The following is a 24,104-nucleotide window of genomic DNA, read 5'->3' on the forward strand; positions in this document are numbered from 1 at the left end:
ATAGGAAATATTAAATTATATCTTGATTACTAGGAAGTGTGACTATTGTGATTATATCACATTGCTGATAGGTTCAGTATAAATGCATAGACTGCCGTGTGACCTTGGACACTTGACAGCAAAATTATTTACCATTTTCAATGCGGCTATGAATATCGAGTGGAGAATGTCTCCATATTTTTGGGCCGTAGGACAAATTGGACGCAACAGTATGTCCCGACCTTATTCGCGGGATGCGCGTTGCCCGATACGCGAAGTTTCTCAACCAAGGTTAGGTCGAAGCAAAGGTCGTTTTCTACCGTCCAACAGCGGGCCACAGATGTGTTCTTCTCAACGGCTTGCCATATTCAGCGGCTTGTGAGTGCAGATTACACAGACGGTTTCGTATGCTGACCTCGCCAACAGGTAACGAGAGGCGGCCAACACTGTCAAAGTATCAGCCCTCGTCTTAGCAACAGCAAGGTGAATCTTAGCTGGGTCCATTCTACTAAAAGCTACACTGCTGCATATTGAACAGATACGATAGTTTACTGGGTCAACTGCTGTCCCCTGAAACGCTTTCGTTGAATTCAGCTCCCCTCTTCCTCACTCCCCATCTTTTCTCGCTGCTTCAGACTTTTGGCATTCTAATCTGCTGCTACTTTAGGAGTTCTGCTATAGTCTACCATCTCGTAGTAGATTTTTCACTACGCAAAAGAGAAACTGAACTGTTTTAGTGAAACAGAAATCCCTGTTAGGAATGGAAAGGACAAAGCCGGCAGGCCTATTCCCGTGTGTGCTGTAGAACAACTGTTGTGACTTCCGCCCGGAGTAGTTTTCCATAAACGCGGAAAGCTCCAGCTCTTGTACATGTTTTCGTGGCGATAGCGGGGAGAGGGAATGACTTGCTCCCTTCCACCGCAGCTAGCGGCATATACGGCTTCATACTACGCTACTGTGATAAACAGTGCGAGTGGCTGTAAAAGCCAAACAGGGGTCTTCGATCCGCGTTCACGATCCATACCCATAACCAACAACCCATAGTCAATTCTTCTCCTGACGCGATCGAAAGATACTGTTGTTATTCGCTACATAAATAGACACTTCGAACATTTCTCTGGATTCGTACACGTTCTGCATGCAATATGGATGATTGCCGATAAGGAACGTTGCGGGAGTGACGGTACCTTGACGCAATAGCTAGTCGTGGCAACTCTACAAAGCTACTGCTCCTGCTACCCCTGCAGTTGCAAAAATTGCCAGATCTATTTTAGTGATACTTTGACACGCAAGCTCGAGACAGGACATGTTTCTGGTGGTATTTAACAGTTCTCAATAACGATCCTGATTGCAGCAAAACAGATTTCTTTTTCAGCTCTAATGATATACTATGAAGATAATATAGAAGACGACGGCGACGACAGTATAATATAAATGTCACTATAATACGTCCAGCCATCATGCATGAAAAAGGGGAGTGGCTAACTTCCATTGCAAAAGCAATTGAAAATTGATTTCGCAGAATGAACTTTTCCTAAATTGTGAATAGATTCGCCAGGGTTCCAGTGAAATAAAATTACATGTGTCTAATCAAAGATTAATACATTATTATTTCTTCAACCATTATCTTCAATCAAGGCAACGGATTAGTCCCGCTCATTTGCGTTTCCGGGTTGTCAGTCGCTGGCAAAGGCTTGAGTGTGGCTCTGATATTTTCATTTGTACAACGGGCGGAAACTCGCAGATGTACGTGGTTCCGGCATTATTTCTTATCCTTAGAGTAAGGACACTGAAGAAGCCATTAAGTAAGATTAGGCCTACCTGACATCGGCTCATCAGTCATAGTGGGTGTCCTATATCGTACCAGCAGGCCAAACGAAAACTGGTTGTACGTCTTCGACGGATTCGAGTACATTCTACCCTTACCAAGTGCGCACATAAAACCATAGTTATCTAGTAACTCTGTAGTAAATACGATTACTGCAGCAAAAAGTGCCACAAGTCTACAATATGTCGGTACATAGATCCACAGTTCTAAGCTTGGTAGATCGCACCAGTGGTAAGAACCTATTTATAACCACATGTAGCGGTGGCTCAAAAAGGTCTAAAACTTGGGGCTGGAGACCACTTGTTCGGATCCCGCTACGCGACATGCTTCTTAGCTAAGTTCTGAACGCAACAACTTGATTATTTAGCGAAATACGTTAAAATAATGACATTGCGGTTTAATCAGTTAAATTTGTAATGTGAACGGTGTTACTATTAAAGTGCGCCTTTTTATTGTCCTACTGCATTTACAAGTCTGCTAACATATTTTCGATTTACTTCACGAGCCTTATGTTGATTAGAAAGTCGGAAGAGTGACCCCGTAAGATAGATACTTGGGTTTCTAGTTACAAGAGTACATCCCATTATAATTTTTTGCAAATATTTTAGCAGAGCTTTGTATTTTTTAATATTCACAAGCACTACCAGAGGTTATCTTTCATAAAGCACTGTTTATTTCGCCATGTTAAAAATATTTAAGTAAATGAATTGCACGTCGATTTACACGATTGGTCTGTACCGAAAAAAATCTATTTTTAGGAACGTTATATAGACATCAGCTGCTTTGCTCCACAATCATGACTTGCCGAGTCGTCTTCAGGGAGCCATCTCCTCCCGCTTTGTTCGTAATCTCTGAACGTCTGCACAACGCTATCCCTAGTATCATTGTTGATTTTCTATTGTAAACGATTTGGCAGACGTATTGCCTTCGGCCTGCACACATTGCCCTTCGGCATTAGCTTTGCGTTCCGTTTATATTCATGTCTCTTTTATGCTGATGTATCACACCGCTTTTCCAAATAGGCTCCTTTCCATCAGCTTCCAATTCCGAGCATATGCGCTGGATTTTTCAGGTTACGCTTGAGGTCTTATCAAAATGGCTCGTTTGTTTAGTCAACCATCCCATAGGGTGAACATATCTATTGGAACGATAACGTGTTTAAAGACTTGGGAATAGCTAAGTTGCTAGTTCCCTTCGTTCGCTTGCATTTAATGGGCATTTGGTGTTCGGCAGTAAGGTAGCCACAGCTGACTACCCCCCCCCCCCCCCGCCTAGTCGCAACAGCTTGAAGTCGGTCTGAAACGGCTCGCGCGATTACGGGTGTCTTGAGCGCACGGCGTGCTCACAAGGGGAGTCGCGTTTCGATAGAGTTGGTTATTATCATCGTTCCGTTTTGGAGTGGCACGGATCAGCGGATCGCAGTGGTGTCCTGCTGCAAGGGTAGCGGCTGGTGCATAAATCAATGGCTGTATGATACTAGCAAGCTGGTAGATTGCCAGCCAGCGTGTTGAAATTGCTGCTTCAACGACTGGCGTTGTGCGTGAAAAATGGTACAAGCAGCTTCCAACGCAATCGGTTGGTAGCTAGATCGTAATAGAGAGAGTAAATAGTAAGAAGAGTAATAAACTCTGTAGTTATGAGTACGCGAGTTGCGAGTAACACAAGCCGTCAGGGTTCGTTGGCTTTATACTTGCACTGGACTCGGTTAACTCCGGAACATGATAGATGAGCCTAGGATCAGCTGGGGGTTTAGGTAAGAAAAGGATCACGTCTGGTGAAAGCATCAGATGGAGATTCACAGAAGAACGAAGCGTCGACAATTACGGGCGCAAGCTCGCCCTCACTTCACTTGTTCTACACTTACTTTATAGCAGATGCATTAGCTAATAGCGGCTGATGTGGATCAAAACTGGGCGGCACCCTGTCGCGGAAATCAAGACGAAACGATGCTATCGACGTCGGCTTGCACCCCAATCATAATTGTTCCGAAATGGAGATCGTCAAATTTTTATCGACACAAAAATCTGTCGTTGCCCAATTGCCAATGAGATAGCTGTATGAGACAAATACTTAGAGTAGGAGGGGGCACGCTTGAGATACGTCCAGTTCTTGTTTTGGCCAATTTCTTCCTCTGCATCTCCTTCACGTTGGTTTTGCCGCCTGCCAAGCCACAGAGAGGCATACGTCTTTACAGAGCCGCACACAATGGCTGTTTAGGCCTGCTCGCCGCTGCATTCACTCTACTACTGACCATTGCTATAATATTATTACTAGTGATAATCGACTATAAGCCAGCTGACGAAAACGGTAAGCTTGGATGGCACATGCATGGTAATACCCGAATGATTCACTGGCCGGTAGTATGTAGCGCTAGTTATTGCCAAGGCTGTCGATGGTTCACGCACTATAGTGCATCGCATAGTGTGAGTACATTGTTTACCTTGTGGGTGGACAAATAGAGTAAATTGGTTTATTTAGCAGATGGGTTGGTACACGCACAACCCTTGGATCCGGCATCAGCAACGGATGGCACAACTCGGATAATGCTGCACAGGATGAACTCGGCACACGCATTGACGTGTCATACGTGTCTCCGTTTGTGGCCGGGTATGAACTGCGGCTTAGACATATCGATGATACGGTTGCGGTGATCGCAGTGAGGGCGCTTGTCAGGCCCAGGGCAGACAACGGCCTCGGCCTTTTTGAAAGCTGTATTTTGCAGCCAACCTGTCAACATTGACACCGACCTTTGATAAAGCTGAACACGGCGCTTAGTGACTCTAGTTCCAAGGAGAAACACGATATAGGCGCCAACATAAACTAGCGTTATTATGTCTATGATGAGATAACATTAGTACCCTTTTGCCTAGCAAATCGGCTGAGAGGTTCTGTACCTAGGCTTGGCTACGTCAGCTTGCTTTCCTAGCTGAGCAAAATCAGGTAGGCATTTTTGCGGTGGAGGAACCTACCACTCGTACTTTTTTCTTTTTAAAATGGCGAACGGCGTAAACTGGTGGGAAAAGTCGATAGCAGCCATTGTCTATAGCTTTGCCTGACAGCAGAGGGCGCTTTTCATGACCACCAGCGGTTTTTGAGTTTTACGTACGGCATTCGTGCATATGATTGTGGCATTGCGTTTGAGCAGAAGTGGCCTTATTCATGTACCGTGTACATGTATTTACACGTGCACTGGTATGGTATATATATATGTATATACGTGCAAACAGATGTATGAATTGACCGGCTGAATATCTGTGTCTGACTCTTCATTTGAGCATATAATACATAACATCACAACCATTTGTACCCCTTATTAATACTCAACTTCCACGAACATCTAGTTTGACTGCTACATCACCCTTGTCTTCTACTCCGATTTTCGACATACTTTTTGACTGCCTGTAGGCAATTGCCTAAAATACGTATTCTTTTAGTTTTGTGTTTCGGGAGTGTGCAATCTTTCGTCGTACAGTACGTGTTGTGTATATCGCATAATGGATAAGAGGCGTGTTCCAACCATTCGAAATTAACCTTCATGTTTTAGTTTAATGTTCAGCCACGTTATGTCTATATTGAGATATAAATTAATGTGTTTAAATATGCATTCACAAAAAAATAACTAAAATTATTACCGTCATGCTTTGAGCGATCTTGCATAGGATTGCACGGCTTTTTGAATACGCCGCACTTCCACCTAGTTTTACGTACTAGAGTGGATACTTGTTCTGTGACTATAAATAGTACAAAAATATACTTCCCGAATTACTATTTGAACTAGTTTCTAGTAACTATTCTAAGTACTGACACCTTTTCAAGCAACATTTCGTGCTTGCGTAACGATAGTAACAGAAATTCCCAGAATTATAGGTATGGGCCGTAGCACTTTTGTACGCTATCCAAGCACGCGGTAATCTCCGACTGATAGTCGTCCAGGGTTTCCTGAAACGACGTCGTGGGGTTAGCCTCAATACCGTCGAGCCGTCATTCTAGCTCTCTGTGCCTGCTTAACTTTATCGGGGAGAAACGTTTTTTTAGCTGTTGAGAGCGCGGTTTTCCAACGTGCACTCGTATATGCCCCAGCATTTTCTGCAAGCGTCGACTTTAAATTGGCAGTTTTGGTAGCGACTTTTCTCGCACTCTGAGGTATCAACCGCCACAGGCACCCCTTGCACCTTAACCGGCTACTTCGGCCATCCTCGAACATTATTAACTAATTAGCTTCTCGTCTCTAAGGATTCACCTTCCTCTTGCTGCCGCTGTCTGTAGTGACGTCGCTAGAGTACCGATACAAATATGTGTATATACCTATCTGCTTCTTGGAAATTTTCATAGTCTTTGTTAGAAAAGAAAAACCGAAAACGTCCTGGATGGGCTTGCGATTAGAATCTAACACCCAAATTGTACATATGAAGGGATACGCATCTTATGAAGGTAATCCTTACGCAAAGTACAGCAGAGCTATTTCGTCAGATTACATTGAGCCTTATTCCACTTACAATTTACGTTTTATAAATCGCAGTCAATGATAACCAGTTTCGTACTTTTTATATACTTAAAATATTTGTTCACGTCTCTACATGCACCGGCGCTAGAATGCTGTTGTCCTGATTGTTTATCCTGCTCCAGCACCTGGATAAATCTATTGATGGATATTTAGCTACGCAATAACAATACTAGGATGTTGTGTTTCTTTTGTATGTCAAAGAGTCATCCTGCGTATCGATACCAATTCAGATGATATTTACTGGTTGAGAATCTTGATCTTCTCTATTTGATGATATCGAGAATCCCTTTGTCACATGTGGGCGAATAAACGTGCTCACATAATCGACGGTGATTTATAAGGTTTAGGCACACCTTTATCCAGAATTCAGGCTTAATCATGAGCGTTGTAACACTCGTATAGAGGATAACCTTTTTTTCTATTTGAAGCAATCCTTTTCATTTAAGCTTATATGTTTTGAGTTTTCAAAATGGCCATATCAACAATAAATGTTGATATCGCACCATGGCTAGCGTAGGAGTGAATGTCAAGCACTAAAGTTAGTACGGCAATCGTGTGGTCATTTTAATCCAATCCTAGAGACTTGCCGTTGGTGGACGAGCGAACGAAGCTGATTGAAAGTGTTGTGAACGAGGAAACAGGCTAAATATCTGATGATGCGCGAATCAGCAGCGTCAGCTATCAGTTGCTATTACTAACGTCTTTCGAGAAGCAGACGGCAAAGCTGTTTGGGGCAAGAATGAGCGGCCAGGGCAAAAGTTCGCTTCCGGCAGATGGCAACAGTTTCGTTCAGCAGTGTCGAGATGGAAAACCAGAAGCAAGGGAATGATCACGTGAAGCGAGCAGCGGCTGTAATTAAGTGTAAGGACAGAAGCAGTTGCCAGAAGTGCGTCATCCAGTGGGAACTTTTTCCTTGCGGCTTTCCGGGCTCTCACGGTTTCCAGAGTGATTCCACATGGAGCGGTGAACCATCCAGCCAACAAGATAGATAGATAGATAAAACAAAATAGAGGTGGAAGGTAAGTCCAGTCGCTAAACGGTTCATACAAGGAGAGCGTGTTAGCGGCAATGGCATTCCTATGAAACGGATTCTTTTGCCGAAAAGCAGGTCCCTCATGGGTCTGTCCTCTGGCGAAATATGAGAAGTAGTTGGAGCAAGCATGTAATGAAGCTGGATTTATTGAACGTGTGAAACAAATAAATGACAAAATAACCAATGTAACGTCGCCATTGATAGCTCTTTGGCCTACTGAAATATTTACAATACAAAACATAAAGAGTTTATCGAGATCCAGAATATAGATCTAAATAAATATTTTTAGTATCGAGTAAGTTCAGGTTAACCTGTATGTTAAATGACAAATCCTCGAAAGACAAATGTTAAAAAGCAGACGGCAAGGCCAAAATCGTCTCTGTGAGTTTAAAACTAGCTGTGTTTATACCATCTAGATATATGTATGCTATAATAGAGAAAAGTTACAGTTATACCAGCAATTATGCTTGGTACTAATCATCTTTTTTTCTCTATTGGAATTTCGAAATAAGGTCATATTTGTTTTTGTAAATAGGCGGCCTATTCTCCTTTTCTAAAAATTGGAACGAATCGTACATGATGACCGTCGTCCAATATCAGGCTAATATCCAATGGGTAATATAAAATGTACGTTCTACTTATTTCGTGTAGATGGCGTACGGTGAATATCTAAGAGGGACTTTCGCGCACTTTTCATTGAAATACATTATGGAATAAAAATGGATCTTTAGATTGCTTGACATACATTTCTGGTAGGTAGCAAGGACTATGTGAAAATGAAATGCGCTAGAACACCTTGAGCTATTAAAAAATTGTAGACTCTCTACGTAGACGCCTTTAAACTCATATATCGCAGGCGGTATTAGTCGCGTCGGATCGGCGTTTATAATTTGAAAGTCCAAATTCGACGCACCAACATCGGTAGTGCATCTCTTGTTTCGCACTTAAGACTGAGCGCCTTAAATATGATTAAAAATTCTGCAAAAAATCGTTGTTTTACAATTTTATTATGGCAAAATCACAAATGCTGCCCTGGCTCATAAAAAAGTTGGGGCTCTTTCTCCCCATAAGGGGTCGGAAAGACCTTTATGTGGAGAAAGAGCCCAAAGCTACTTGTGTTACCTTCGTTCTAAAAATTTTACTGCGAAAAACACTTCCAGTAGTGGCTGACCAATAAGGAAAAGAACTTGAGGGAATTATTGTAAAAATTGACTAGCCATGATATCGTCAACGGACTAAATATCAATCACCAAGCAGTTTTAAACCATTTGAAGTATGGTTTTGGCTCCACAGGAATTTACGCCAGTGAATCTAGTCGATCGTCATTTGCAGAACTTTACTAAAGACATAATAACATCAAAACGTTTCACTGAACCGTAAATCACAGCTTATGGAAAATAGATTGTATATAACAATAAAAATGTATAAATAAAAAAAAAATGTTCACAATCTGTGACAAGGCCCAGACTGGCGCCAAAGAAGGTGATACCATGCGCCTGGTGGAATAAGGGACGAACTGTGCCAAATAAGTTGTTATTGCCTGACAGAACGATGGAGTTCGACTTCTACTGTCAACAACTAACGAGACTAGCAAACCATTGCATAAATTCGATCGGAACTAGGGAACAGAAAACGCTTCGTCTTGCACCATCACAATGCCAAATCACATCTGTTGCCAGCTACCTAGCTGGCTAATCGGTAACAGGCCGCTAGATGGAGACTGATTAGAGGTCGACTCGTGGTTAGAGCTTTATACCGTTATCGTATCCGAATTATTGTCTACATTCTGACCGTAATGCTGGACCATTGTTATCAGCAATGCTACAGCCATGCAGCATTTGCATGTGCTCTGTGTTCTTTGCCTAAGTGGTTTCGTGTTGATGCAACGCCTTCCGGATAGGCATCGTCCCGGGTGTTGTCGGCACAGTCCTCCAACGACTCTGATGCCTTTGCACTTCTGTTCATCATCGTAATATGCACTTGATGCTTTTCCTACTAAGGTCCCAATTTGGCAACTTCGTACGGTCGCTTGCTCCTTGCACGGTATATACTGATCCCTCTTGTTCTTCACGGCCAGACTCTCCCTCTGATGCCTTGCTTTAATGCCGGCGACCATGTAGATCATGACCTAATACTGGTGACGGTTGCCCCTCACATTTGCCTTTTGCGACTATGTGATTGGTGGTTGATGTGTTCCGGCGTGATCCTCAGACAACGCGCCGTTTTCCAGATCTCGTTGCTCATTTGCTTTCACATATGTGGCGGGCGGGGGCTTCCGCGTTGCTTCGAACTTGTAAAGGACAAGGCAGTTGGTCGGAGACAACAAAATATCGGCTAGCGGCTAAGGCCTTTATACCCTGATCCTAGTGTCTGGTCTGACTGGAAGGTGCTCCTTTTTAAGCACATATGAAATATATTTAACACATCATGTTTCATGTGGTATATTGGCTAAATATGATGTGAAAATTGCATTCTTTGTGGTTTAACCTAGGCTTCTATTGTATATTTTCAGGCATAAATGTCAAACATGCATTCGCCACTCTGATTAGTACGAACTAATTGCCTTAATGGTCATTTACCGGCCACTGTTCCCGTCTGTGGCAACACGTTGCTCTACGCTTTAATGAGGTAATATACAGCGGAATGTCTGCACGATAGGACTTACCTGTTTTATTTATTGACTAACAATAGCGGAAGTACAAAAAAAAAAGGTCCAAAAAAAAATATATATATATATAGAGCAAACTTTTAGTGGTGTTTGGCTTAATGGTCAAACAGAAAAAAATTAAGAGTTTCTTTAATATATCCGGGCATCTATGAACTTCTATCAATGAAGTCGTAATGGAGTGATTAAGGTTTATATTGAGAAACTGCACCCAAGTTAGTAGTAACTCGTACTTCTGCATACTTTACCGATGATGAAAATTCAACAATTAGCTTGAACTTACACTATAATTGTAAGACAAACGCTATTGCGATATGTTTAAGGTTCGAGTTGAGTGTTTACTTAGGGATCACTGTTAGAACACTCCACGTATATCGTTTTACTGGGATGAACTGCGCCCAGAACGATGGTCCTTTCAACTACGTAAAATATTCTCTTAAAAGCTTCATGAAAAACGTCGGAACAGAAACAGGACAACTAATAAAGTTACGGAATTGCCTGACTTCCTCAATTATCAGTAAGATTCACTTTCTGCAATACACAGACGGTAAATGGGGCTCAACGTGCGTAGTTGTGAAAACAGGATTTTTTAAACAATATGTCGGTTTATTAGGCAAAGTGAACGTACTATGTTGTTTCTAAGGGTTAACATTTCTTGCAATTTAGTTATCCCTTTCGGTACTGTTACAAGAAAGCAAAACATTCTCTAGCATCTACAACTGGTCAGTGATAAAAGAAAATGTATTCTGTAAGAACAGTCGTTTGAGTATGAAAATGGACAAAAATGGTTTAACTGGGGATATAAATACATGGTAATTACGCAACGCTACAGCCCACGTACGTTTGCCTGACTGTGACCGTATGTTCTGATAACGCAACGCCCTGGATCACCACATCAAGAGGCAAGCTATATCGCCAAATCGTTATGCAATGATCCGTTTTTTGGTCGTAGCTCGTCCCCATATCTTGATGTATCAAAAAAGATCGATTATTTACATGGCGAAATTAGTCAGCCAATTTAAAGCCATACGTTTATGAATGTCAAAAGACGGCAACTGATTTCTGGCGTCAAGACATAACAAACAGCTATAAAATGTCGTATGGCCGACAACACGCTTCTAGATTTAGCTAAAGATGAGAAATGGCGATAGCAATCCGGTAAACGTTCGTGAGAATCTGATTGATTACCCGATATCGAGTCAGAGGGATGCGTATTTTTCAATAAAAATATACTTTAATACATTATGTTTAATATTAACGTAGGCAACGTTACATACGTTTAGGTTTTACAGGTATAATGGCTAATATAGGTAAGATATCCTGTTCAGGCGTCTGTTGGTATTCGTTTCGTCCTTGGAGGTTCTAAAACGCGAAACGCTAAATATGGCTCAGTCAGCTAGCCTCTACCAGGACCATATCCTGCAGGCAGTTCTTCAAGGCAATTTAACCTCGGTGCCTGATCCACCTGCCCGGATTCTCAAGCTCGTTCTCAGCTCGTCCAAGACTGGTAAGTGTAATATCTACTTACGTTCGATGTCCTATGATTGCTATAACCTTTAGCTAATCAAACAAACTGGAACAGAACATTATCGAATATGAGTGTCTAATACGTATCCGTTACTCTTGATAATAGTTTGCCTCTCTACCAAATAATATTCATTATTAGATGTTCATATAATTGGCTGTGTGCTGAATTACATAGATATGATTGTGTAGTGGGAAATATTTTGGGCGGAAATCTGGAAAACCTGCACGTGAGCGTTCGACAGCGAGAGAAGACACTTTAAAACTTTTACCACAAGGGTATTAAGAGCATAATTTACCATTAGGCTGTATTGCAAAATATTCAACTTTCTCGAACAGAATACATATGGTAAATTTAAGCACCTACCTGATTTTTAAGTCTTTAAGCCTTAAGATTAAGAAATTTGGACCAAGCGGGCTTGAGCAGGATATCTTAGAGAGGCATTCTCTGTAGCTAGTTTTTCTATTTTGCTGTACGTTGAGTTAAAAGCCTTGACCAGACAAATTCGCCTCTCAGAGGCCGTAATTGAACCTTCAACAAATAAATGGCTCTCAGTTAGCTGCCTTGCGTCGTATGCGAAAATCAGCTACGGTGTCTAAAGCTGAAACGGTCGGCCTTAACTTCTTGCACGAACAATGACTCGAGTTGACTTTAAGGTGTTCGGATCGAAAATAACTTCGCAGACAGCTATCAGGACGGAAACATCAACATAAATAGCGCATAACACCGTTCTCAATTCTAAATAAATGGGTCTAAAAGAGAAACATGTGCCGTTTAATAGTCACTTTTGAGCTCAGTCTCTAGACTATGACTTGTAGCTCCTGGCAATAGCAGATAAGCTCTCAGCTTACCGCCTCTGTCCTTCGGGTTGGTTTAGAAACGTTAAATCGGCACAAATGAACGAGGGTCACAAAGACCCGAAAATGTTACGGCACAGGCTTCACTTGTCCATTTGGCCTCTTTTTCGATATCTCCCGTCCAGCGCGCTCTAGGCGGAGATCTTGAGCAGCAAGTCTCCGGCAGTTGGACTTTCTCTAGGATAGAGCTAGAAACTTAGGGCTTGGTTAGGTCAAAAAGAAACGAAGATCCCCAGTCTTTGAAAAGGGAGGTCGTAGAAGCGGAGACAAGAAGAAGCCGGGGAATAATCAAATATGAAGGGACAGGTAGATAGTGGTTCGTACCATAGTGCCCTCAGAGCTGTCATTCTCCACTAACGTGATCTGCTTGCTTCTCTCTGTTCCCTTCTGCACTCCTTTTATCTGCTAAAGGCCACTGAGAGCTGGCGACGAGGAAAATGACGATGGAAATTCAATACGCACTGAACAAGCTAGGGAGATTCAGGGTAATTGCAAGCAAAAGAGGGAACAGCAGAGTTTTTAATTGAACTTTACTCCGAAACATTTAAACTGTTTACGGAATGAATTGGCGGCTCTCCTTCTCTATTTCTTTCGACCGAGTCTGACGTACTTACCGTTTTACTATAATTATCCTCCACTGCCTTGTAATTCTCTATTCTTGGCCTTTTTGAGGATGCTAAGCGTCCTATTGCTTCGAAAGAACACCTGTATCTAAATGTGGAGGGTAGAAATAACAAAAAGGCTGGTAAGTAACAAAACGAAGTATTTTACTAAATAGAGTTTAGCAAATCTTAGCTGCTATATTGATCGTCGTCTTACTGTTGCTGCTTTGATGGTTTCCGTTTGATACTTCAAGAAAGAACCTCGGTGTGTACGGCGCACATCGGCAACAAGCTCGTTCTTTAACTAGCGATAACAGCCCATTAGCCCCTAGGTATGTTAATGTAATTATTTTTAGAAGTTCATAAATAGATGCTGAGGTGTAGATTCTATGTAACAGTAAAGCTGCTTTTTCTGCCTATCCTAGGTATAAACAGCCAAACATGTGATTAGCATTAAAATTGCATTGCGACAAGAGAAATGGAATTAATGAGATTTCAGGTATCCATTCATGGTCTTGTATACCAATACCAGACACATCTTGGTTTCGTTAAGGCTATTCAGGTAATACGTGACTCAAGACATTTATCGTCTTATTTTTTGTTTACAGCGTATAAAGTACACGTTACAACGTCGAATGGTTAGCTCTCCAGCATATCAGATTCGTTTTGACTGTAGTCATAGGAGATCCACAACACTAAAACACGCCTCTTGAGAGAAAAGATTGGATGTAAGCAGCAGCTGCTATTTCTGCAACTACGATTCATCATCTTATCGCTGAACGTAGTGATTGGAAGTAAAGATAATAAAATTAAGGTTTTCGTAAATGAAGAATAATAATAGTACCGAAAATAGATAAATATCGTTGACCACATTTGGAATTTTGTGATTGCAATGAGCTATTTAGGGTTAAGCGGTTTCATACCCACAAAAGCTCCTCTGTGTGAACATGGAAACATTAAATAGAAGCAGTCTTGGCAGTCACAGTTCTTCAACGCAAACACTAGTTAATAAAAATAAGCAGCAGCACAATTATGGCTCCGGAAACGTATCAAAAATCATCGTTCTCCTTTATGATACACACGCTTCCTCCCGTCTATTGCCATCATTGTCCTCAATTTTCGCCGTACAGAACGAGCATATGAGCACGTCAATGTATGAAGATCGATGTTTGTCATGTCTTGCGTCCGATACTTAGGTTTTAGTGCATTAGTTCAGATCACTGGTTCCCAGTTCGAAACGAAGTGTGTACACCTGGATTCAAACCTAGACAATCACGTGTCCTTAAGTTCGGCTAACAAACATATTACTTACTACACTATCACGGTGATATGGTACAGGGCTGTAAAAACTGCGTCAACCACCGACTGCCATTCAGTACAGCGTCTGCTTGGCAGCATTTCAGAAGTAAAAGGCAGTCGTGTTCCTGTAAGTGTTTGATATCTTGTCTGCAGGTTGGCTGGCTTACTGGCGTTCTGAGAGCTGCTCCACTATCAACAGTGGTTGTGGCTGTTGCTTAATGTCGCAGCGCCACCTGTCCTTGACATATTCGATGTGTGGCATCAGTGGTGACGTAGTCGGCATCAGGAAGCAGCGGAGTTTGCCATTCTTGCCACCTGCTACCAATAGTTACTGTTGCTGTTTCCAAAGATATGAGAATGCCTATCAGCCTTCCTGCACAGTACAATACTGTAGCGCGACAGGCGTAGAAGACAAACCCTTCATCGAGGTGAGTAGCAAATTTGACTTGGCGGCGCGGAAAAGCGTGCGACATTACTACGCAAGACAAAAGAGATTTCGGATCTCAAGCTTGTGACGGGAAGCACCACCATCGCACAGCAAGTGCACCATAAGTTTGCTCGTACGTAAGCCTCCATGCCGAGCCAGTAACACAAGTAAAAGATAATAGCGTAGCTTGTTCCCCTTACTATAATCCCGCGAGAGTCTTGTTTGCTCATCTGCGTACTTATATGTGCACGATTGGGTAAAAAAAACCCACGAATTTAAGAGTGCTTGTTGTTTTTAGTAATAATGCTATGTTAATCACATCTTAGAGTAGATTGCAGGCAGAAGTCAGTCATCAATGAGACACTGAAAAGCAATAAAGGCCTCTGTCATTAATGTAAAGAAATATCTACACTGTCCGTGTATTGGTACATGATAAATCAATAGAAACCTGTTTGAATGGACGCACTTATCAGCAAAGCCATTCCGGCGAAAATGCTTCTTACCCCAGTGTCTCTTTTTCGGAGCCGGACATTGGGGGTCGGTTATTCTACATTCTGGATATCGACGACTTTATTTTACAATAAATGTATCTAGTAGACATAAAAAGAATGATAAGATTAGAAACGATGTCACTGTAATCATAAATGAAAATTAATTTTATACTAGTGATTTTCGTCAATAGCCTACTGATCAAGAAACGGTTACCACAATGAAGTTCCCTGCTTATAGGTATCCTTTTTTAAAAAAATGCTCAGCTTACAGGCAATTAACGATAATCAAGACCACAACGTGAGCTACCAACAGGGTTTCAAGTAAACAATCCCTTATTAATGTAATACAGTCAGTATATTCTTTCCGGCTGATCGCAGTATGCAAACTATGCTTAAACAGATATCGTGGTGATATCAAATTTAAAACTATACATTATGGAATAATGAATAACTCTTTGAGAAGAAAGAAATGCACACCTGAGTAGGTAAATTATTTCAAGGGAGATTGGCATCTATTAAGTTTCCAGTCATGTATACGTTTTGCTCAAAAATGCCTGCTAATGATAGGCATGCTGAAGTAATTTGTTAGAAGAAGACTGTGTCGGAATGACTAGATCTCACTCCGATTAGAACATTCGCGTGTTTTGCAACGCACACCGTGTACAGACTTCATTGACTACAGATGACAGACACAGGCACTATGTAAACGCCAGCAGTAGAAAGCGTGCACTCGATTGCCTCCTACACACAAACTAACATATATCAAACAGCACCCTACATAAGGTACAAAATAAAGAGTTAGTTCGGACACTTTTACCCAAAAATCTATTTTAAGTAGTACAAACGGATTTCAAATTACATTTTAGTTACATGCATAAAAAAGTTGTAAATCTGAATTATTACGCATCATTGAGGCACACTACTATTTGTAAATACTATGCGTGGGGACGTTTCGGCTCAGTATAATGTATCGGATAATATAATGCATCGGAAACAAAATGCCGTACTCGTGTTTAAACATTATTCAGGAAATTAGCTATCGAATGGTTCCATTTAGCTCATATGTAAAATATCTATTACCGTACCTCACTGTACGCTGGTGGCCTTGTTAGTAATATTGTATTGGCTACACAGACTATCAAATCGATTTTTTAGAAGGTTGTTGTATCCACCTTTCCAGAACTGGCTATCTGATCATACATTCTGAGGTCCTAAGAGAAGACAGATAGGTGATACCCACATATACACAATCACCTTGTAACGGCGCATTTTTTTTTTAATCACCAACAACATACAAGATGTCTGTACGATGTTTCTTCTAAAAAATCGGCTACCCGTGCATGCATCCCTCTTAAAGTAAATTACCTTTCATACACCGTTCCAGCTTCAATCCTGGAAACTAGCAGTGGCAGTACTACAATATAGTACACGTAGAGCTGGATTAGCACTTCTGTATAAAAACTGACAAGGAACTCGACTGTGAAAGTCCTAATCGGAGCTTAAGATTTCGATTCCTAACAAAAGTAGTATATTTCCTTGAAGCTTCACCATAATCCACTTACGACAATGATACAAAAGCTGTATATAACGTGACAATATAAACAAATTAATAAACGCAGATATAAACACCGTAATACTTATAATTAATTTGATAATCAATGATTTTGCGGTGGTAAAATTCAACCCTAACATAAAACTACAAGAAGATATAGTCGCCTGTTACTAATAAACCATTAGTAATAATAATATTACTCAAAAATTATAAGGCAACATGGTCATACATACACGGATATACCATTTATTTGGTACGCCTTTTCTTTGCATAGCCATAATATCTAGGTCGAAATGTAGATTTTTGCGGCGATGATATGTTTCACCCTATGAGTCTCGGATTTGCCAAACAAATGAATTTTCAAGCGAAGTGACCGGATTCCCGACGGATGAACATTGACAAAGGCAGGCTCAAGTCCAGATGCAGACGCAAAACGACAAATATGGCAATCATATTCCCAGAGAGAGTTAGGGTAATAACAATAAAAGACGAAGTCAGGGATAGCTATCTTTAGGATACTCTTAGGCAGTCTCTCTGAGTCATGTAGATGTTATTATTATATGCGGCGGGCACTGATGCCTCATTAAACAGATACCCGTACTACTAGTGAACAAATCGAAGTCAAGCTCCCTCCCCCTTCTACACGCTATCTAAACGTATATTCGTTTTTTTATAAAAGCCACGAATCACATTTTCTTATTTATTCCTATTTGAAAATATAAGATTTCTCCTACTGTAAAGCAATCGATTAGTGACGAGCTAGCGTTACGAGTATTATTTTAGGTTTTTTTTTTATTAGTTTCCCCTAATAACGATTAGTTGGGCTGCTTCCAGGTTGAAAGGTAAAACTGCAATTCATCATTTAATCCAATGTATCACTAATATGTCCAGAGTTCTAACATGTGCTTACATAGCACATCCCTCTACCTTCGGCCTTTTCTACCGTGGGTTACACTTCGGATATGTTCATATATATAGTGCTGTAATTCTACTAGGTAATCTTTAGTAAAAGATAATTATTAAATATCCACTAAAACATGCTAACAAATATTATAAAGTACATATAAGCTTCTTTCAATGGATTTTTAGACGGCAGATTAAAATTTGCATAAACACAAAATATAACTAGTACACCCGGTATTGCATCTGTTTTTTTATTCTTTGCCCTTGTCGGCGACATAGTTGCCTGTTATTAGCAGGCCGCATATTATTATCTGACAAGTTATAGAAACGTTAGACACGAAGAGGGGAAATGGAAAGCGAAAAACCCTGCAGGAATCCATATTAATAATTTATAAGAGAAAGCGTATTATTCTTATATATCATAGCGAAGAATACGAAAGACAGGTATTGTCAAGCTCCTATGATAGGTTAAATATTTAAACAACGTATCAGATTTGATAGATTTACCGGTAGTTAGAATAAGATTAGTATTTGCAGAGTGATTTGTGCTGACGTATCCATTTATGCTCAACTGGACAGCTGAGAACCACCCAAAACTCTGATCCCAAATATCCTGTAGATCTGAATGTCAATCAGTTCTACAAAATATGTTGGGATAAAAATTAGGAGAGTAACTGGTTAAACCATAACGATAGAGGACGGGATCCTTTTGTTTTCGACAGATAGATCTCGTCGAAATTTGTTTTTTGAGGTCTGTCTATACAGTTCCCGTTTCTTTCTGTCTCCTTTCATTTCTCCTATTGCTAGACATTACATCCCGTACTCGATATCTATAGCTTATCCACGATGCCATTGCGTAGTCACCTTGATTCTTTGGCAGATCAGTCAATAATGTGGCTACATAGTCGACTTTCGATAAGGTTCCCGACTCGTCGGAGGCTTTCCATACTATGTCCTAATAATTGTTGGGATTCTCCCTATCTAAAAATGTGGCGAAGACCAAGAGGTCAAGCGTACTCCACCCGACCCGAGCTCTCTGCATAGTTGGTCAGTTCTCATTTTGTCTGCTTTGTCTACGGCTTGGCAAACTGTATTGGCGATTCTCCCCCACGCAAGGGATCTCCGATCGACGCTTGTTCACCCAAAAGAGCCTGCTGTTACGCAGCTCGCACAGTTCCGCTACTGCCCCATATCAGTACTACCGTTGCGCATGGACAGAAAGGCACGATCCGAGGAAGCAGCAACAACAGCCTCAGCTTTAACGATACAGCTTCTGGAGACTGGTTACCCTTATTAGAATGTGTGCTCTCATGGTGTGCAATTGACCGAGAGAAGACAATAACTAAAGATAGATTGGGCGACTTAGGGTGGGAAAGAGCAAAATATATAGAAAACTAGGATGCACTGCTGAGCAGTGGATCGCCCTCTGCCCAATATCCATGCCAGCTTGAATATGAGTGATCCTGTAGTCCTTGCCACGCGTTCAGTTCCGCTTCTTCTCAACTGAAGCATTAGCACTAATACCCGATTAAGTGGGTCCGACGGACAACGATGGAAGAATATTGGATCTAGTTGACCTCGGCGATGGCCATTGAGTGAGTGGAAAGTGCGACTGTCGCTGAAACCTACGCGATGACTAGGCCGGGGTCAAGTCCTCGCTTTGTTTGCATATCAGAAAAGCCCACACTCAGTCGCAGACAGACGAAAAGACAGTTGTCTGCTAGAAGCGAAAATAGGGGATGGTACAAACTGGAGCAGAAGCAGAGAGAAACAGCTACGAGACGATCCAGGCAAGTCAATTTAATAGGTATCTGCAACATCATACAGTAACATATCCATCGACCAGGGATGGCGCATACGAAAGTGGCGAAAATTGCTTTCGTTTTTCGCATGTAATGACACGGAAATTAGCGTTTGGTCAGAAAAATACTATGCGACAAATTGCATAGCGGATTTGAAATCAACTAGGAAAAAACGTTGTGACCTTTATCAGTATTACGCGCCACCTGGGGACTACTGAGAAACAATCGCGATCATAAAGATTGATTTAGAGGAGTTTTTTGTATGTATATGTTTACAGGTATATATAGGTTTATACATATCCGTATACAGGTGACGGGGTATTCTGTATGCATATGGAATGCTGCCTTGTAAATGGGTTAACGTCATTTTTTTTTATTTTAAGGTAGATACGTTTCGACAATGACAAGATATTATTGAAAGGTAATAATCCTAAATGAAACAAGCATTACAAAGGTAGGGTTTTTCTCACCAAAAGATACAGGTCAGCCTTTCCGCTTTTGAGATGGATATATCTTCTCGATCTCGTCATTTTTTTCGACAGTCTGAGAGGAATCTCTACGGAATTCGGAACAAACCACCCCAAACGTCCCTAGGAATAGAGCTTACCATGGAAAAACCTTAATGTAGATACTACTGCTCTAAAGGAAAAGTCAGCCTAAAAATATGATTCAAATGGAGCATAAAAAATTGAGAGTGATTCTGTAATATTTTATACTGTACAATCATAATAGAACGCATAAGTTGAAATCTTGGAACGACTGCATCTTGTCTTATTTAACCGTTGTACTAAGTTCGAGGTGCTTTGTTAGAGAACAGTTTTCATGCCCAGTCGATTTGATATTATTCAAGTCTAGTCCTGAAAATTTTTCTCACCTCTGTACTATTTCAGGTACTTAATATTCTTTTATTAAATGTAAGGCAAGTTACCCACATGCGGACACATTCCCTTGATGCTGCTCTCGGAAAGCTGTTTTCGCTCATCTTGTTGACGTTCGTTGATGTTTTCGAAAAGTTACGAAATTCAATTAGTTATTCCTTTGTCTTAGAGCATTTAATGGTGCCACTACTTTTGCTGTCTGTTTAGCACTGCATTCGGTCGTACACAGCAGTTGTAAGCTTTGCTTTGAGCGTAACGTGACGTGGTAGTCTGTGTTCAAAGTATAGAAGCCCAGTCCTGTTGGGTCTATTCTATAGCCCGGGGTATGTTTGAGCGGCAAATTGTAGCGAAATTTTTTGTAGCTGGGTGCCAGAAAGTCGACGACATCAGGCGGCAAAGTTTATGGCACTTCTGCATGTATTCAAGTTACTGGCGGGTAATGCATGGAATCCTTCTTTGCTGGACCGGAAAATTTCACTAGATCAATTCGGTCGGACCCATTCTAACCAGCCACTACGGGCTAGCCAGCCACTATGGGCTGGTTATGAACGAATGACGCCTCAATGAGCTTGTAATCGTTTCTGGCGACGAAGCACTTTCCCATCGCTGAACTCGCAGTATGTATATCTGTATATAGATATAGAACGAGGGAGAGAGACCCTGTCCAGAGAGGACTGTAAGATTTGCAGTTCAGAGAGTATCCGCGTTTGGCCAAGAGCGGACCTGCTAAATTCGGATCAGGGAAGTAAAAGCTGGACGAGCAAAGCTAAAACGAATCACTAAAAAACAGTTTCTTTTGAACCGAGGCGTGAAAGTGTTGCGCGTCAGTGGCTAGAACTTCAAAAACGTAATTAGCAAGTTAAATTTACAATGTGAAACTAGAATTGTTTAAACTTCATAACAAATGGAACGTTTATTTCTTCAAACAACAAATAATTCAATTATAATTGAGTTGGTGGACCCCGGTCTTCTCGAAGTAGAAACTGGTTGAGTTTATTCCAGGAGAAATAAGCACTTTTTAGTTTAGAAAATCAACGCTCAGAAGTCAAGTTTTTATTCCTCGAAGGCCACAGGCAAAACTTTATTGGAAATTGGTGAAAGGTGAAAAAAAAACCACATAGACACACAGTACGTGAGTAGTACAAATGTTTTTCTTAAAAAGCGTTCGCACGGCAATCAAAAGCACGAGGTTTAATTACTTAGTGACAAGGTCAGATCTCATTGCCATATTTCAATTATTGTATTGAGCAAAGGAGTATCTAACGTTAGCTTCAAACCGCTTATTCTCCTCATTTAAGTCCGTATGATTTCGAGGCTTTTTCTGTCCTAAAAGGGGCAACTGGTGAACAAGCATATCCCTCTATCGATTTACTTCACGAAGTCATAGGTGACTATTCAGAAGTACTGGAGTAAATGTATAAAAGATATAAGAGAGACCCGTATTCAAAGTCACCATTCTAGGCCAAGTAGTTCAAAAGTTATCTGATTTTAATCCCCACCGAATTCGTTTGTAACAATTTAACACGCGTCGTAGTGTAAAGGCAGAGACCATGAATCTGTTATGAACTTTTAAGAAGGACTATAAAAAGCAAATCTTTAATTTCATTATTGCATATCTTTTATCGACTAACCCAATATATTTATTGATTTAACCCAGAAACTGCCTTTTTTCGCTGCCATTGGAAAACGCTCGCATATAACCATATGGTTTTTGCTATATAGCTTGCCAAGTTTTAGCTAGGGTTGAAATGCGATTCTCATGTACTCAAGCTTTTACGTAGAATTACCAGTAACTTGTAACGATGCCCCTCATGAGCAAAAAATGCCTAGGGCGCCTAATATTTTTTAGCCTATTTTGTTATTGTTCATAATATTTGCATAAAACGAGCATGTAAAATCTCAATGTTCTACTAGCTATCCTAAGCCGCACATTTCCACATCTTCGCAGTTTTTTAAATGCAAAAACCATTGACGAAGACAAAACGTCTTGAGGTAATAACTTCGATGAGTTACGATTCAGCTTCATTTTAGGCGTAAACGAGCGAAACTTTGAATAACCTCGGGCAACGTTTTTTTCTGATTCAGAAATCCATCAGATCTCATAGAAATTTTATTGCTCTCTGAATTAGTTCATGAATGAAATAAAGCAAGCTAACTAACTGTAACCTTGCTATTTACATAGTGTTATCCAATAAGCAACAGTGCTTTCAATGATGAATAAAGTATACTCGACCATAGAGCATACGCCATCGTACGCCAAGTGTTTGACTCTTCTGTTCTCAAACAACACTCGCACACACCGAAAAATCTACGGCATGCGAGGCCATACATGCAAAGACCATTATTCAGACAATATCACAGCGCGACTCGGATGTACAATTCTTCATCACTGATGCCGTGTTTCGGGCAAGTACTACTGCTTTGAAAATAACAGGAATGAGGATATAGTGCACTTCGCTTGCCCCTTGTTCTGCTCACTGCTAAACACAAGCGCCACTCGTGTAACCGGCAATAACAAACTTGCGCTTGATGTTTCCTCTTCTAGTAAAGGAGTCTTAAACGATGGATGGTAATGCGCGGAAGGGAGATGGTACAAGTAATTTTGAGGGTAGAAGAAAAAGCCCTCGGGTAGCAGAGATAGCGATGATATCATGGACGCGTAGAAAGAAGTAGATTGGGGATAAAGGGCAGGGTAAAGGCCCGATAAGTAAGAACGTACAGATGAAATTATCAAAAAGTCAAAGGTTGGATTGACAATCTCGTTTACGTATAGAATTAGAGGCTTTATGAGCAAGAATAAAAAATGAAAGGTAATACACAAAGCTTGTTTAACTTCAGTCCGCGGAATCACGGTAACTGGCAAGTTTTGAGCCAAACTGTTCTGATAAATACAGATGCGGAATCACGGTAACTGGCAAGTTTTGAGCCAAACTGTTCTGATAAATACAGATGTTTACGGATAAGTGAGATAGTGTAATTGGTAGATGGCTACATGACGCACGTAGTATATGCCGAAACGGGCATTATTAGGCAAGCTTAGAAAAAAAAAAGGACAAATGCTTTAGTGCTTAAAAATAGAGTACTAGAGACAGGCGAAATGCTAACTGAAGAATAATGTACGTTTAGAATGAACATCATTGTGAACTAGAAGTAATCCACGAAATTACATATTATAATAAGTTCTCTTATATATCACATCTGTGTGAAGCTCCGTATACCAATGCAAACTAAGTCAAAATTAAGGTCGTATCTTTTTGTTTATATACAACGACGTCGGTCGAAGTAAGCACTACATAATTTGATCAATAAGATAGAAGCTATTGATTAAACAAACGTTTATTGATCAGCCGAATTCAGTGAAGACAAATACGTACTTTATATTTAATCGAAGATACTCGATATGCGACGAACTTCGTTATTTCCATATTATTTAGTTCGACGTGCTTTCTTGTCTTTTATAACCTTACCTCAATTTTGCTGTTGATGAGCTATTCGCTAAAGCCACAGTGCAAGGGTTACTTGAAGTGAGGAAGCTTGCCGTCGTAGTAGTTGTATTCACAGACAAAGTCGTTTCAGATATAAGTGGGCCAAGGCATTTATTGACTGTAATCACACTGTAAATCTGAACTGACTTTGACGTTCCACAGAGTGCACAAGGTCCTACGAATATTAACGACAAGGTGACTCTACCAACTGTATCTGTCCTAACCAAGCGGGACTCCGTCGATGCACGACATTGTCTAGGGCTGATCTTCAGAA

General features: G+C 40.8%; 1 protein-coding gene across 3 annotated transcripts in view; it reads left to right on the forward strand.

Annotated features, from left to right (window-relative positions):
• LOC147752652 (NACHT and WD repeat domain-containing protein 2) overlaps positions 1-24,104 on the forward strand; it is a 147,257-nt gene that overhangs the window by 109,700 nt on the left and 13,453 nt on the right. The window contains exons 1-3 of one of the 3 annotated variants that reach the window (XM_086970974.1): positions 2,471-4,114; positions 9,857-9,972; positions 11,293-11,516. In XM_086970974.1, coding sequence (XP_086827100.1) covers positions 11,393-11,516 — 124 coding nt within the window. In that variant the 5' untranslated portion in view covers positions 2,471-4,114; positions 9,857-9,972; positions 11,293-11,392. Of the gene's footprint in view, positions 1-2,470; positions 4,115-6,904; positions 7,331-9,856; positions 9,973-11,292; positions 11,517-24,104 lie in introns of those variants that run through there. The other 2 variants (XM_086970973.1, XM_086970972.1) reach the window with 2 other exon arrangements.

This window comes from Varroa jacobsoni, unplaced genomic scaffold (genome assembly GCF_002532875.2).
Source record: "Varroa jacobsoni isolate VJ856 unplaced genomic scaffold, vjacob_1.0 scaffold_1104, whole genome shotgun sequence".
NCBI lineage: Eukaryota > Metazoa > Arthropoda > Arachnida > Mesostigmata > Varroidae > Varroa > Varroa jacobsoni.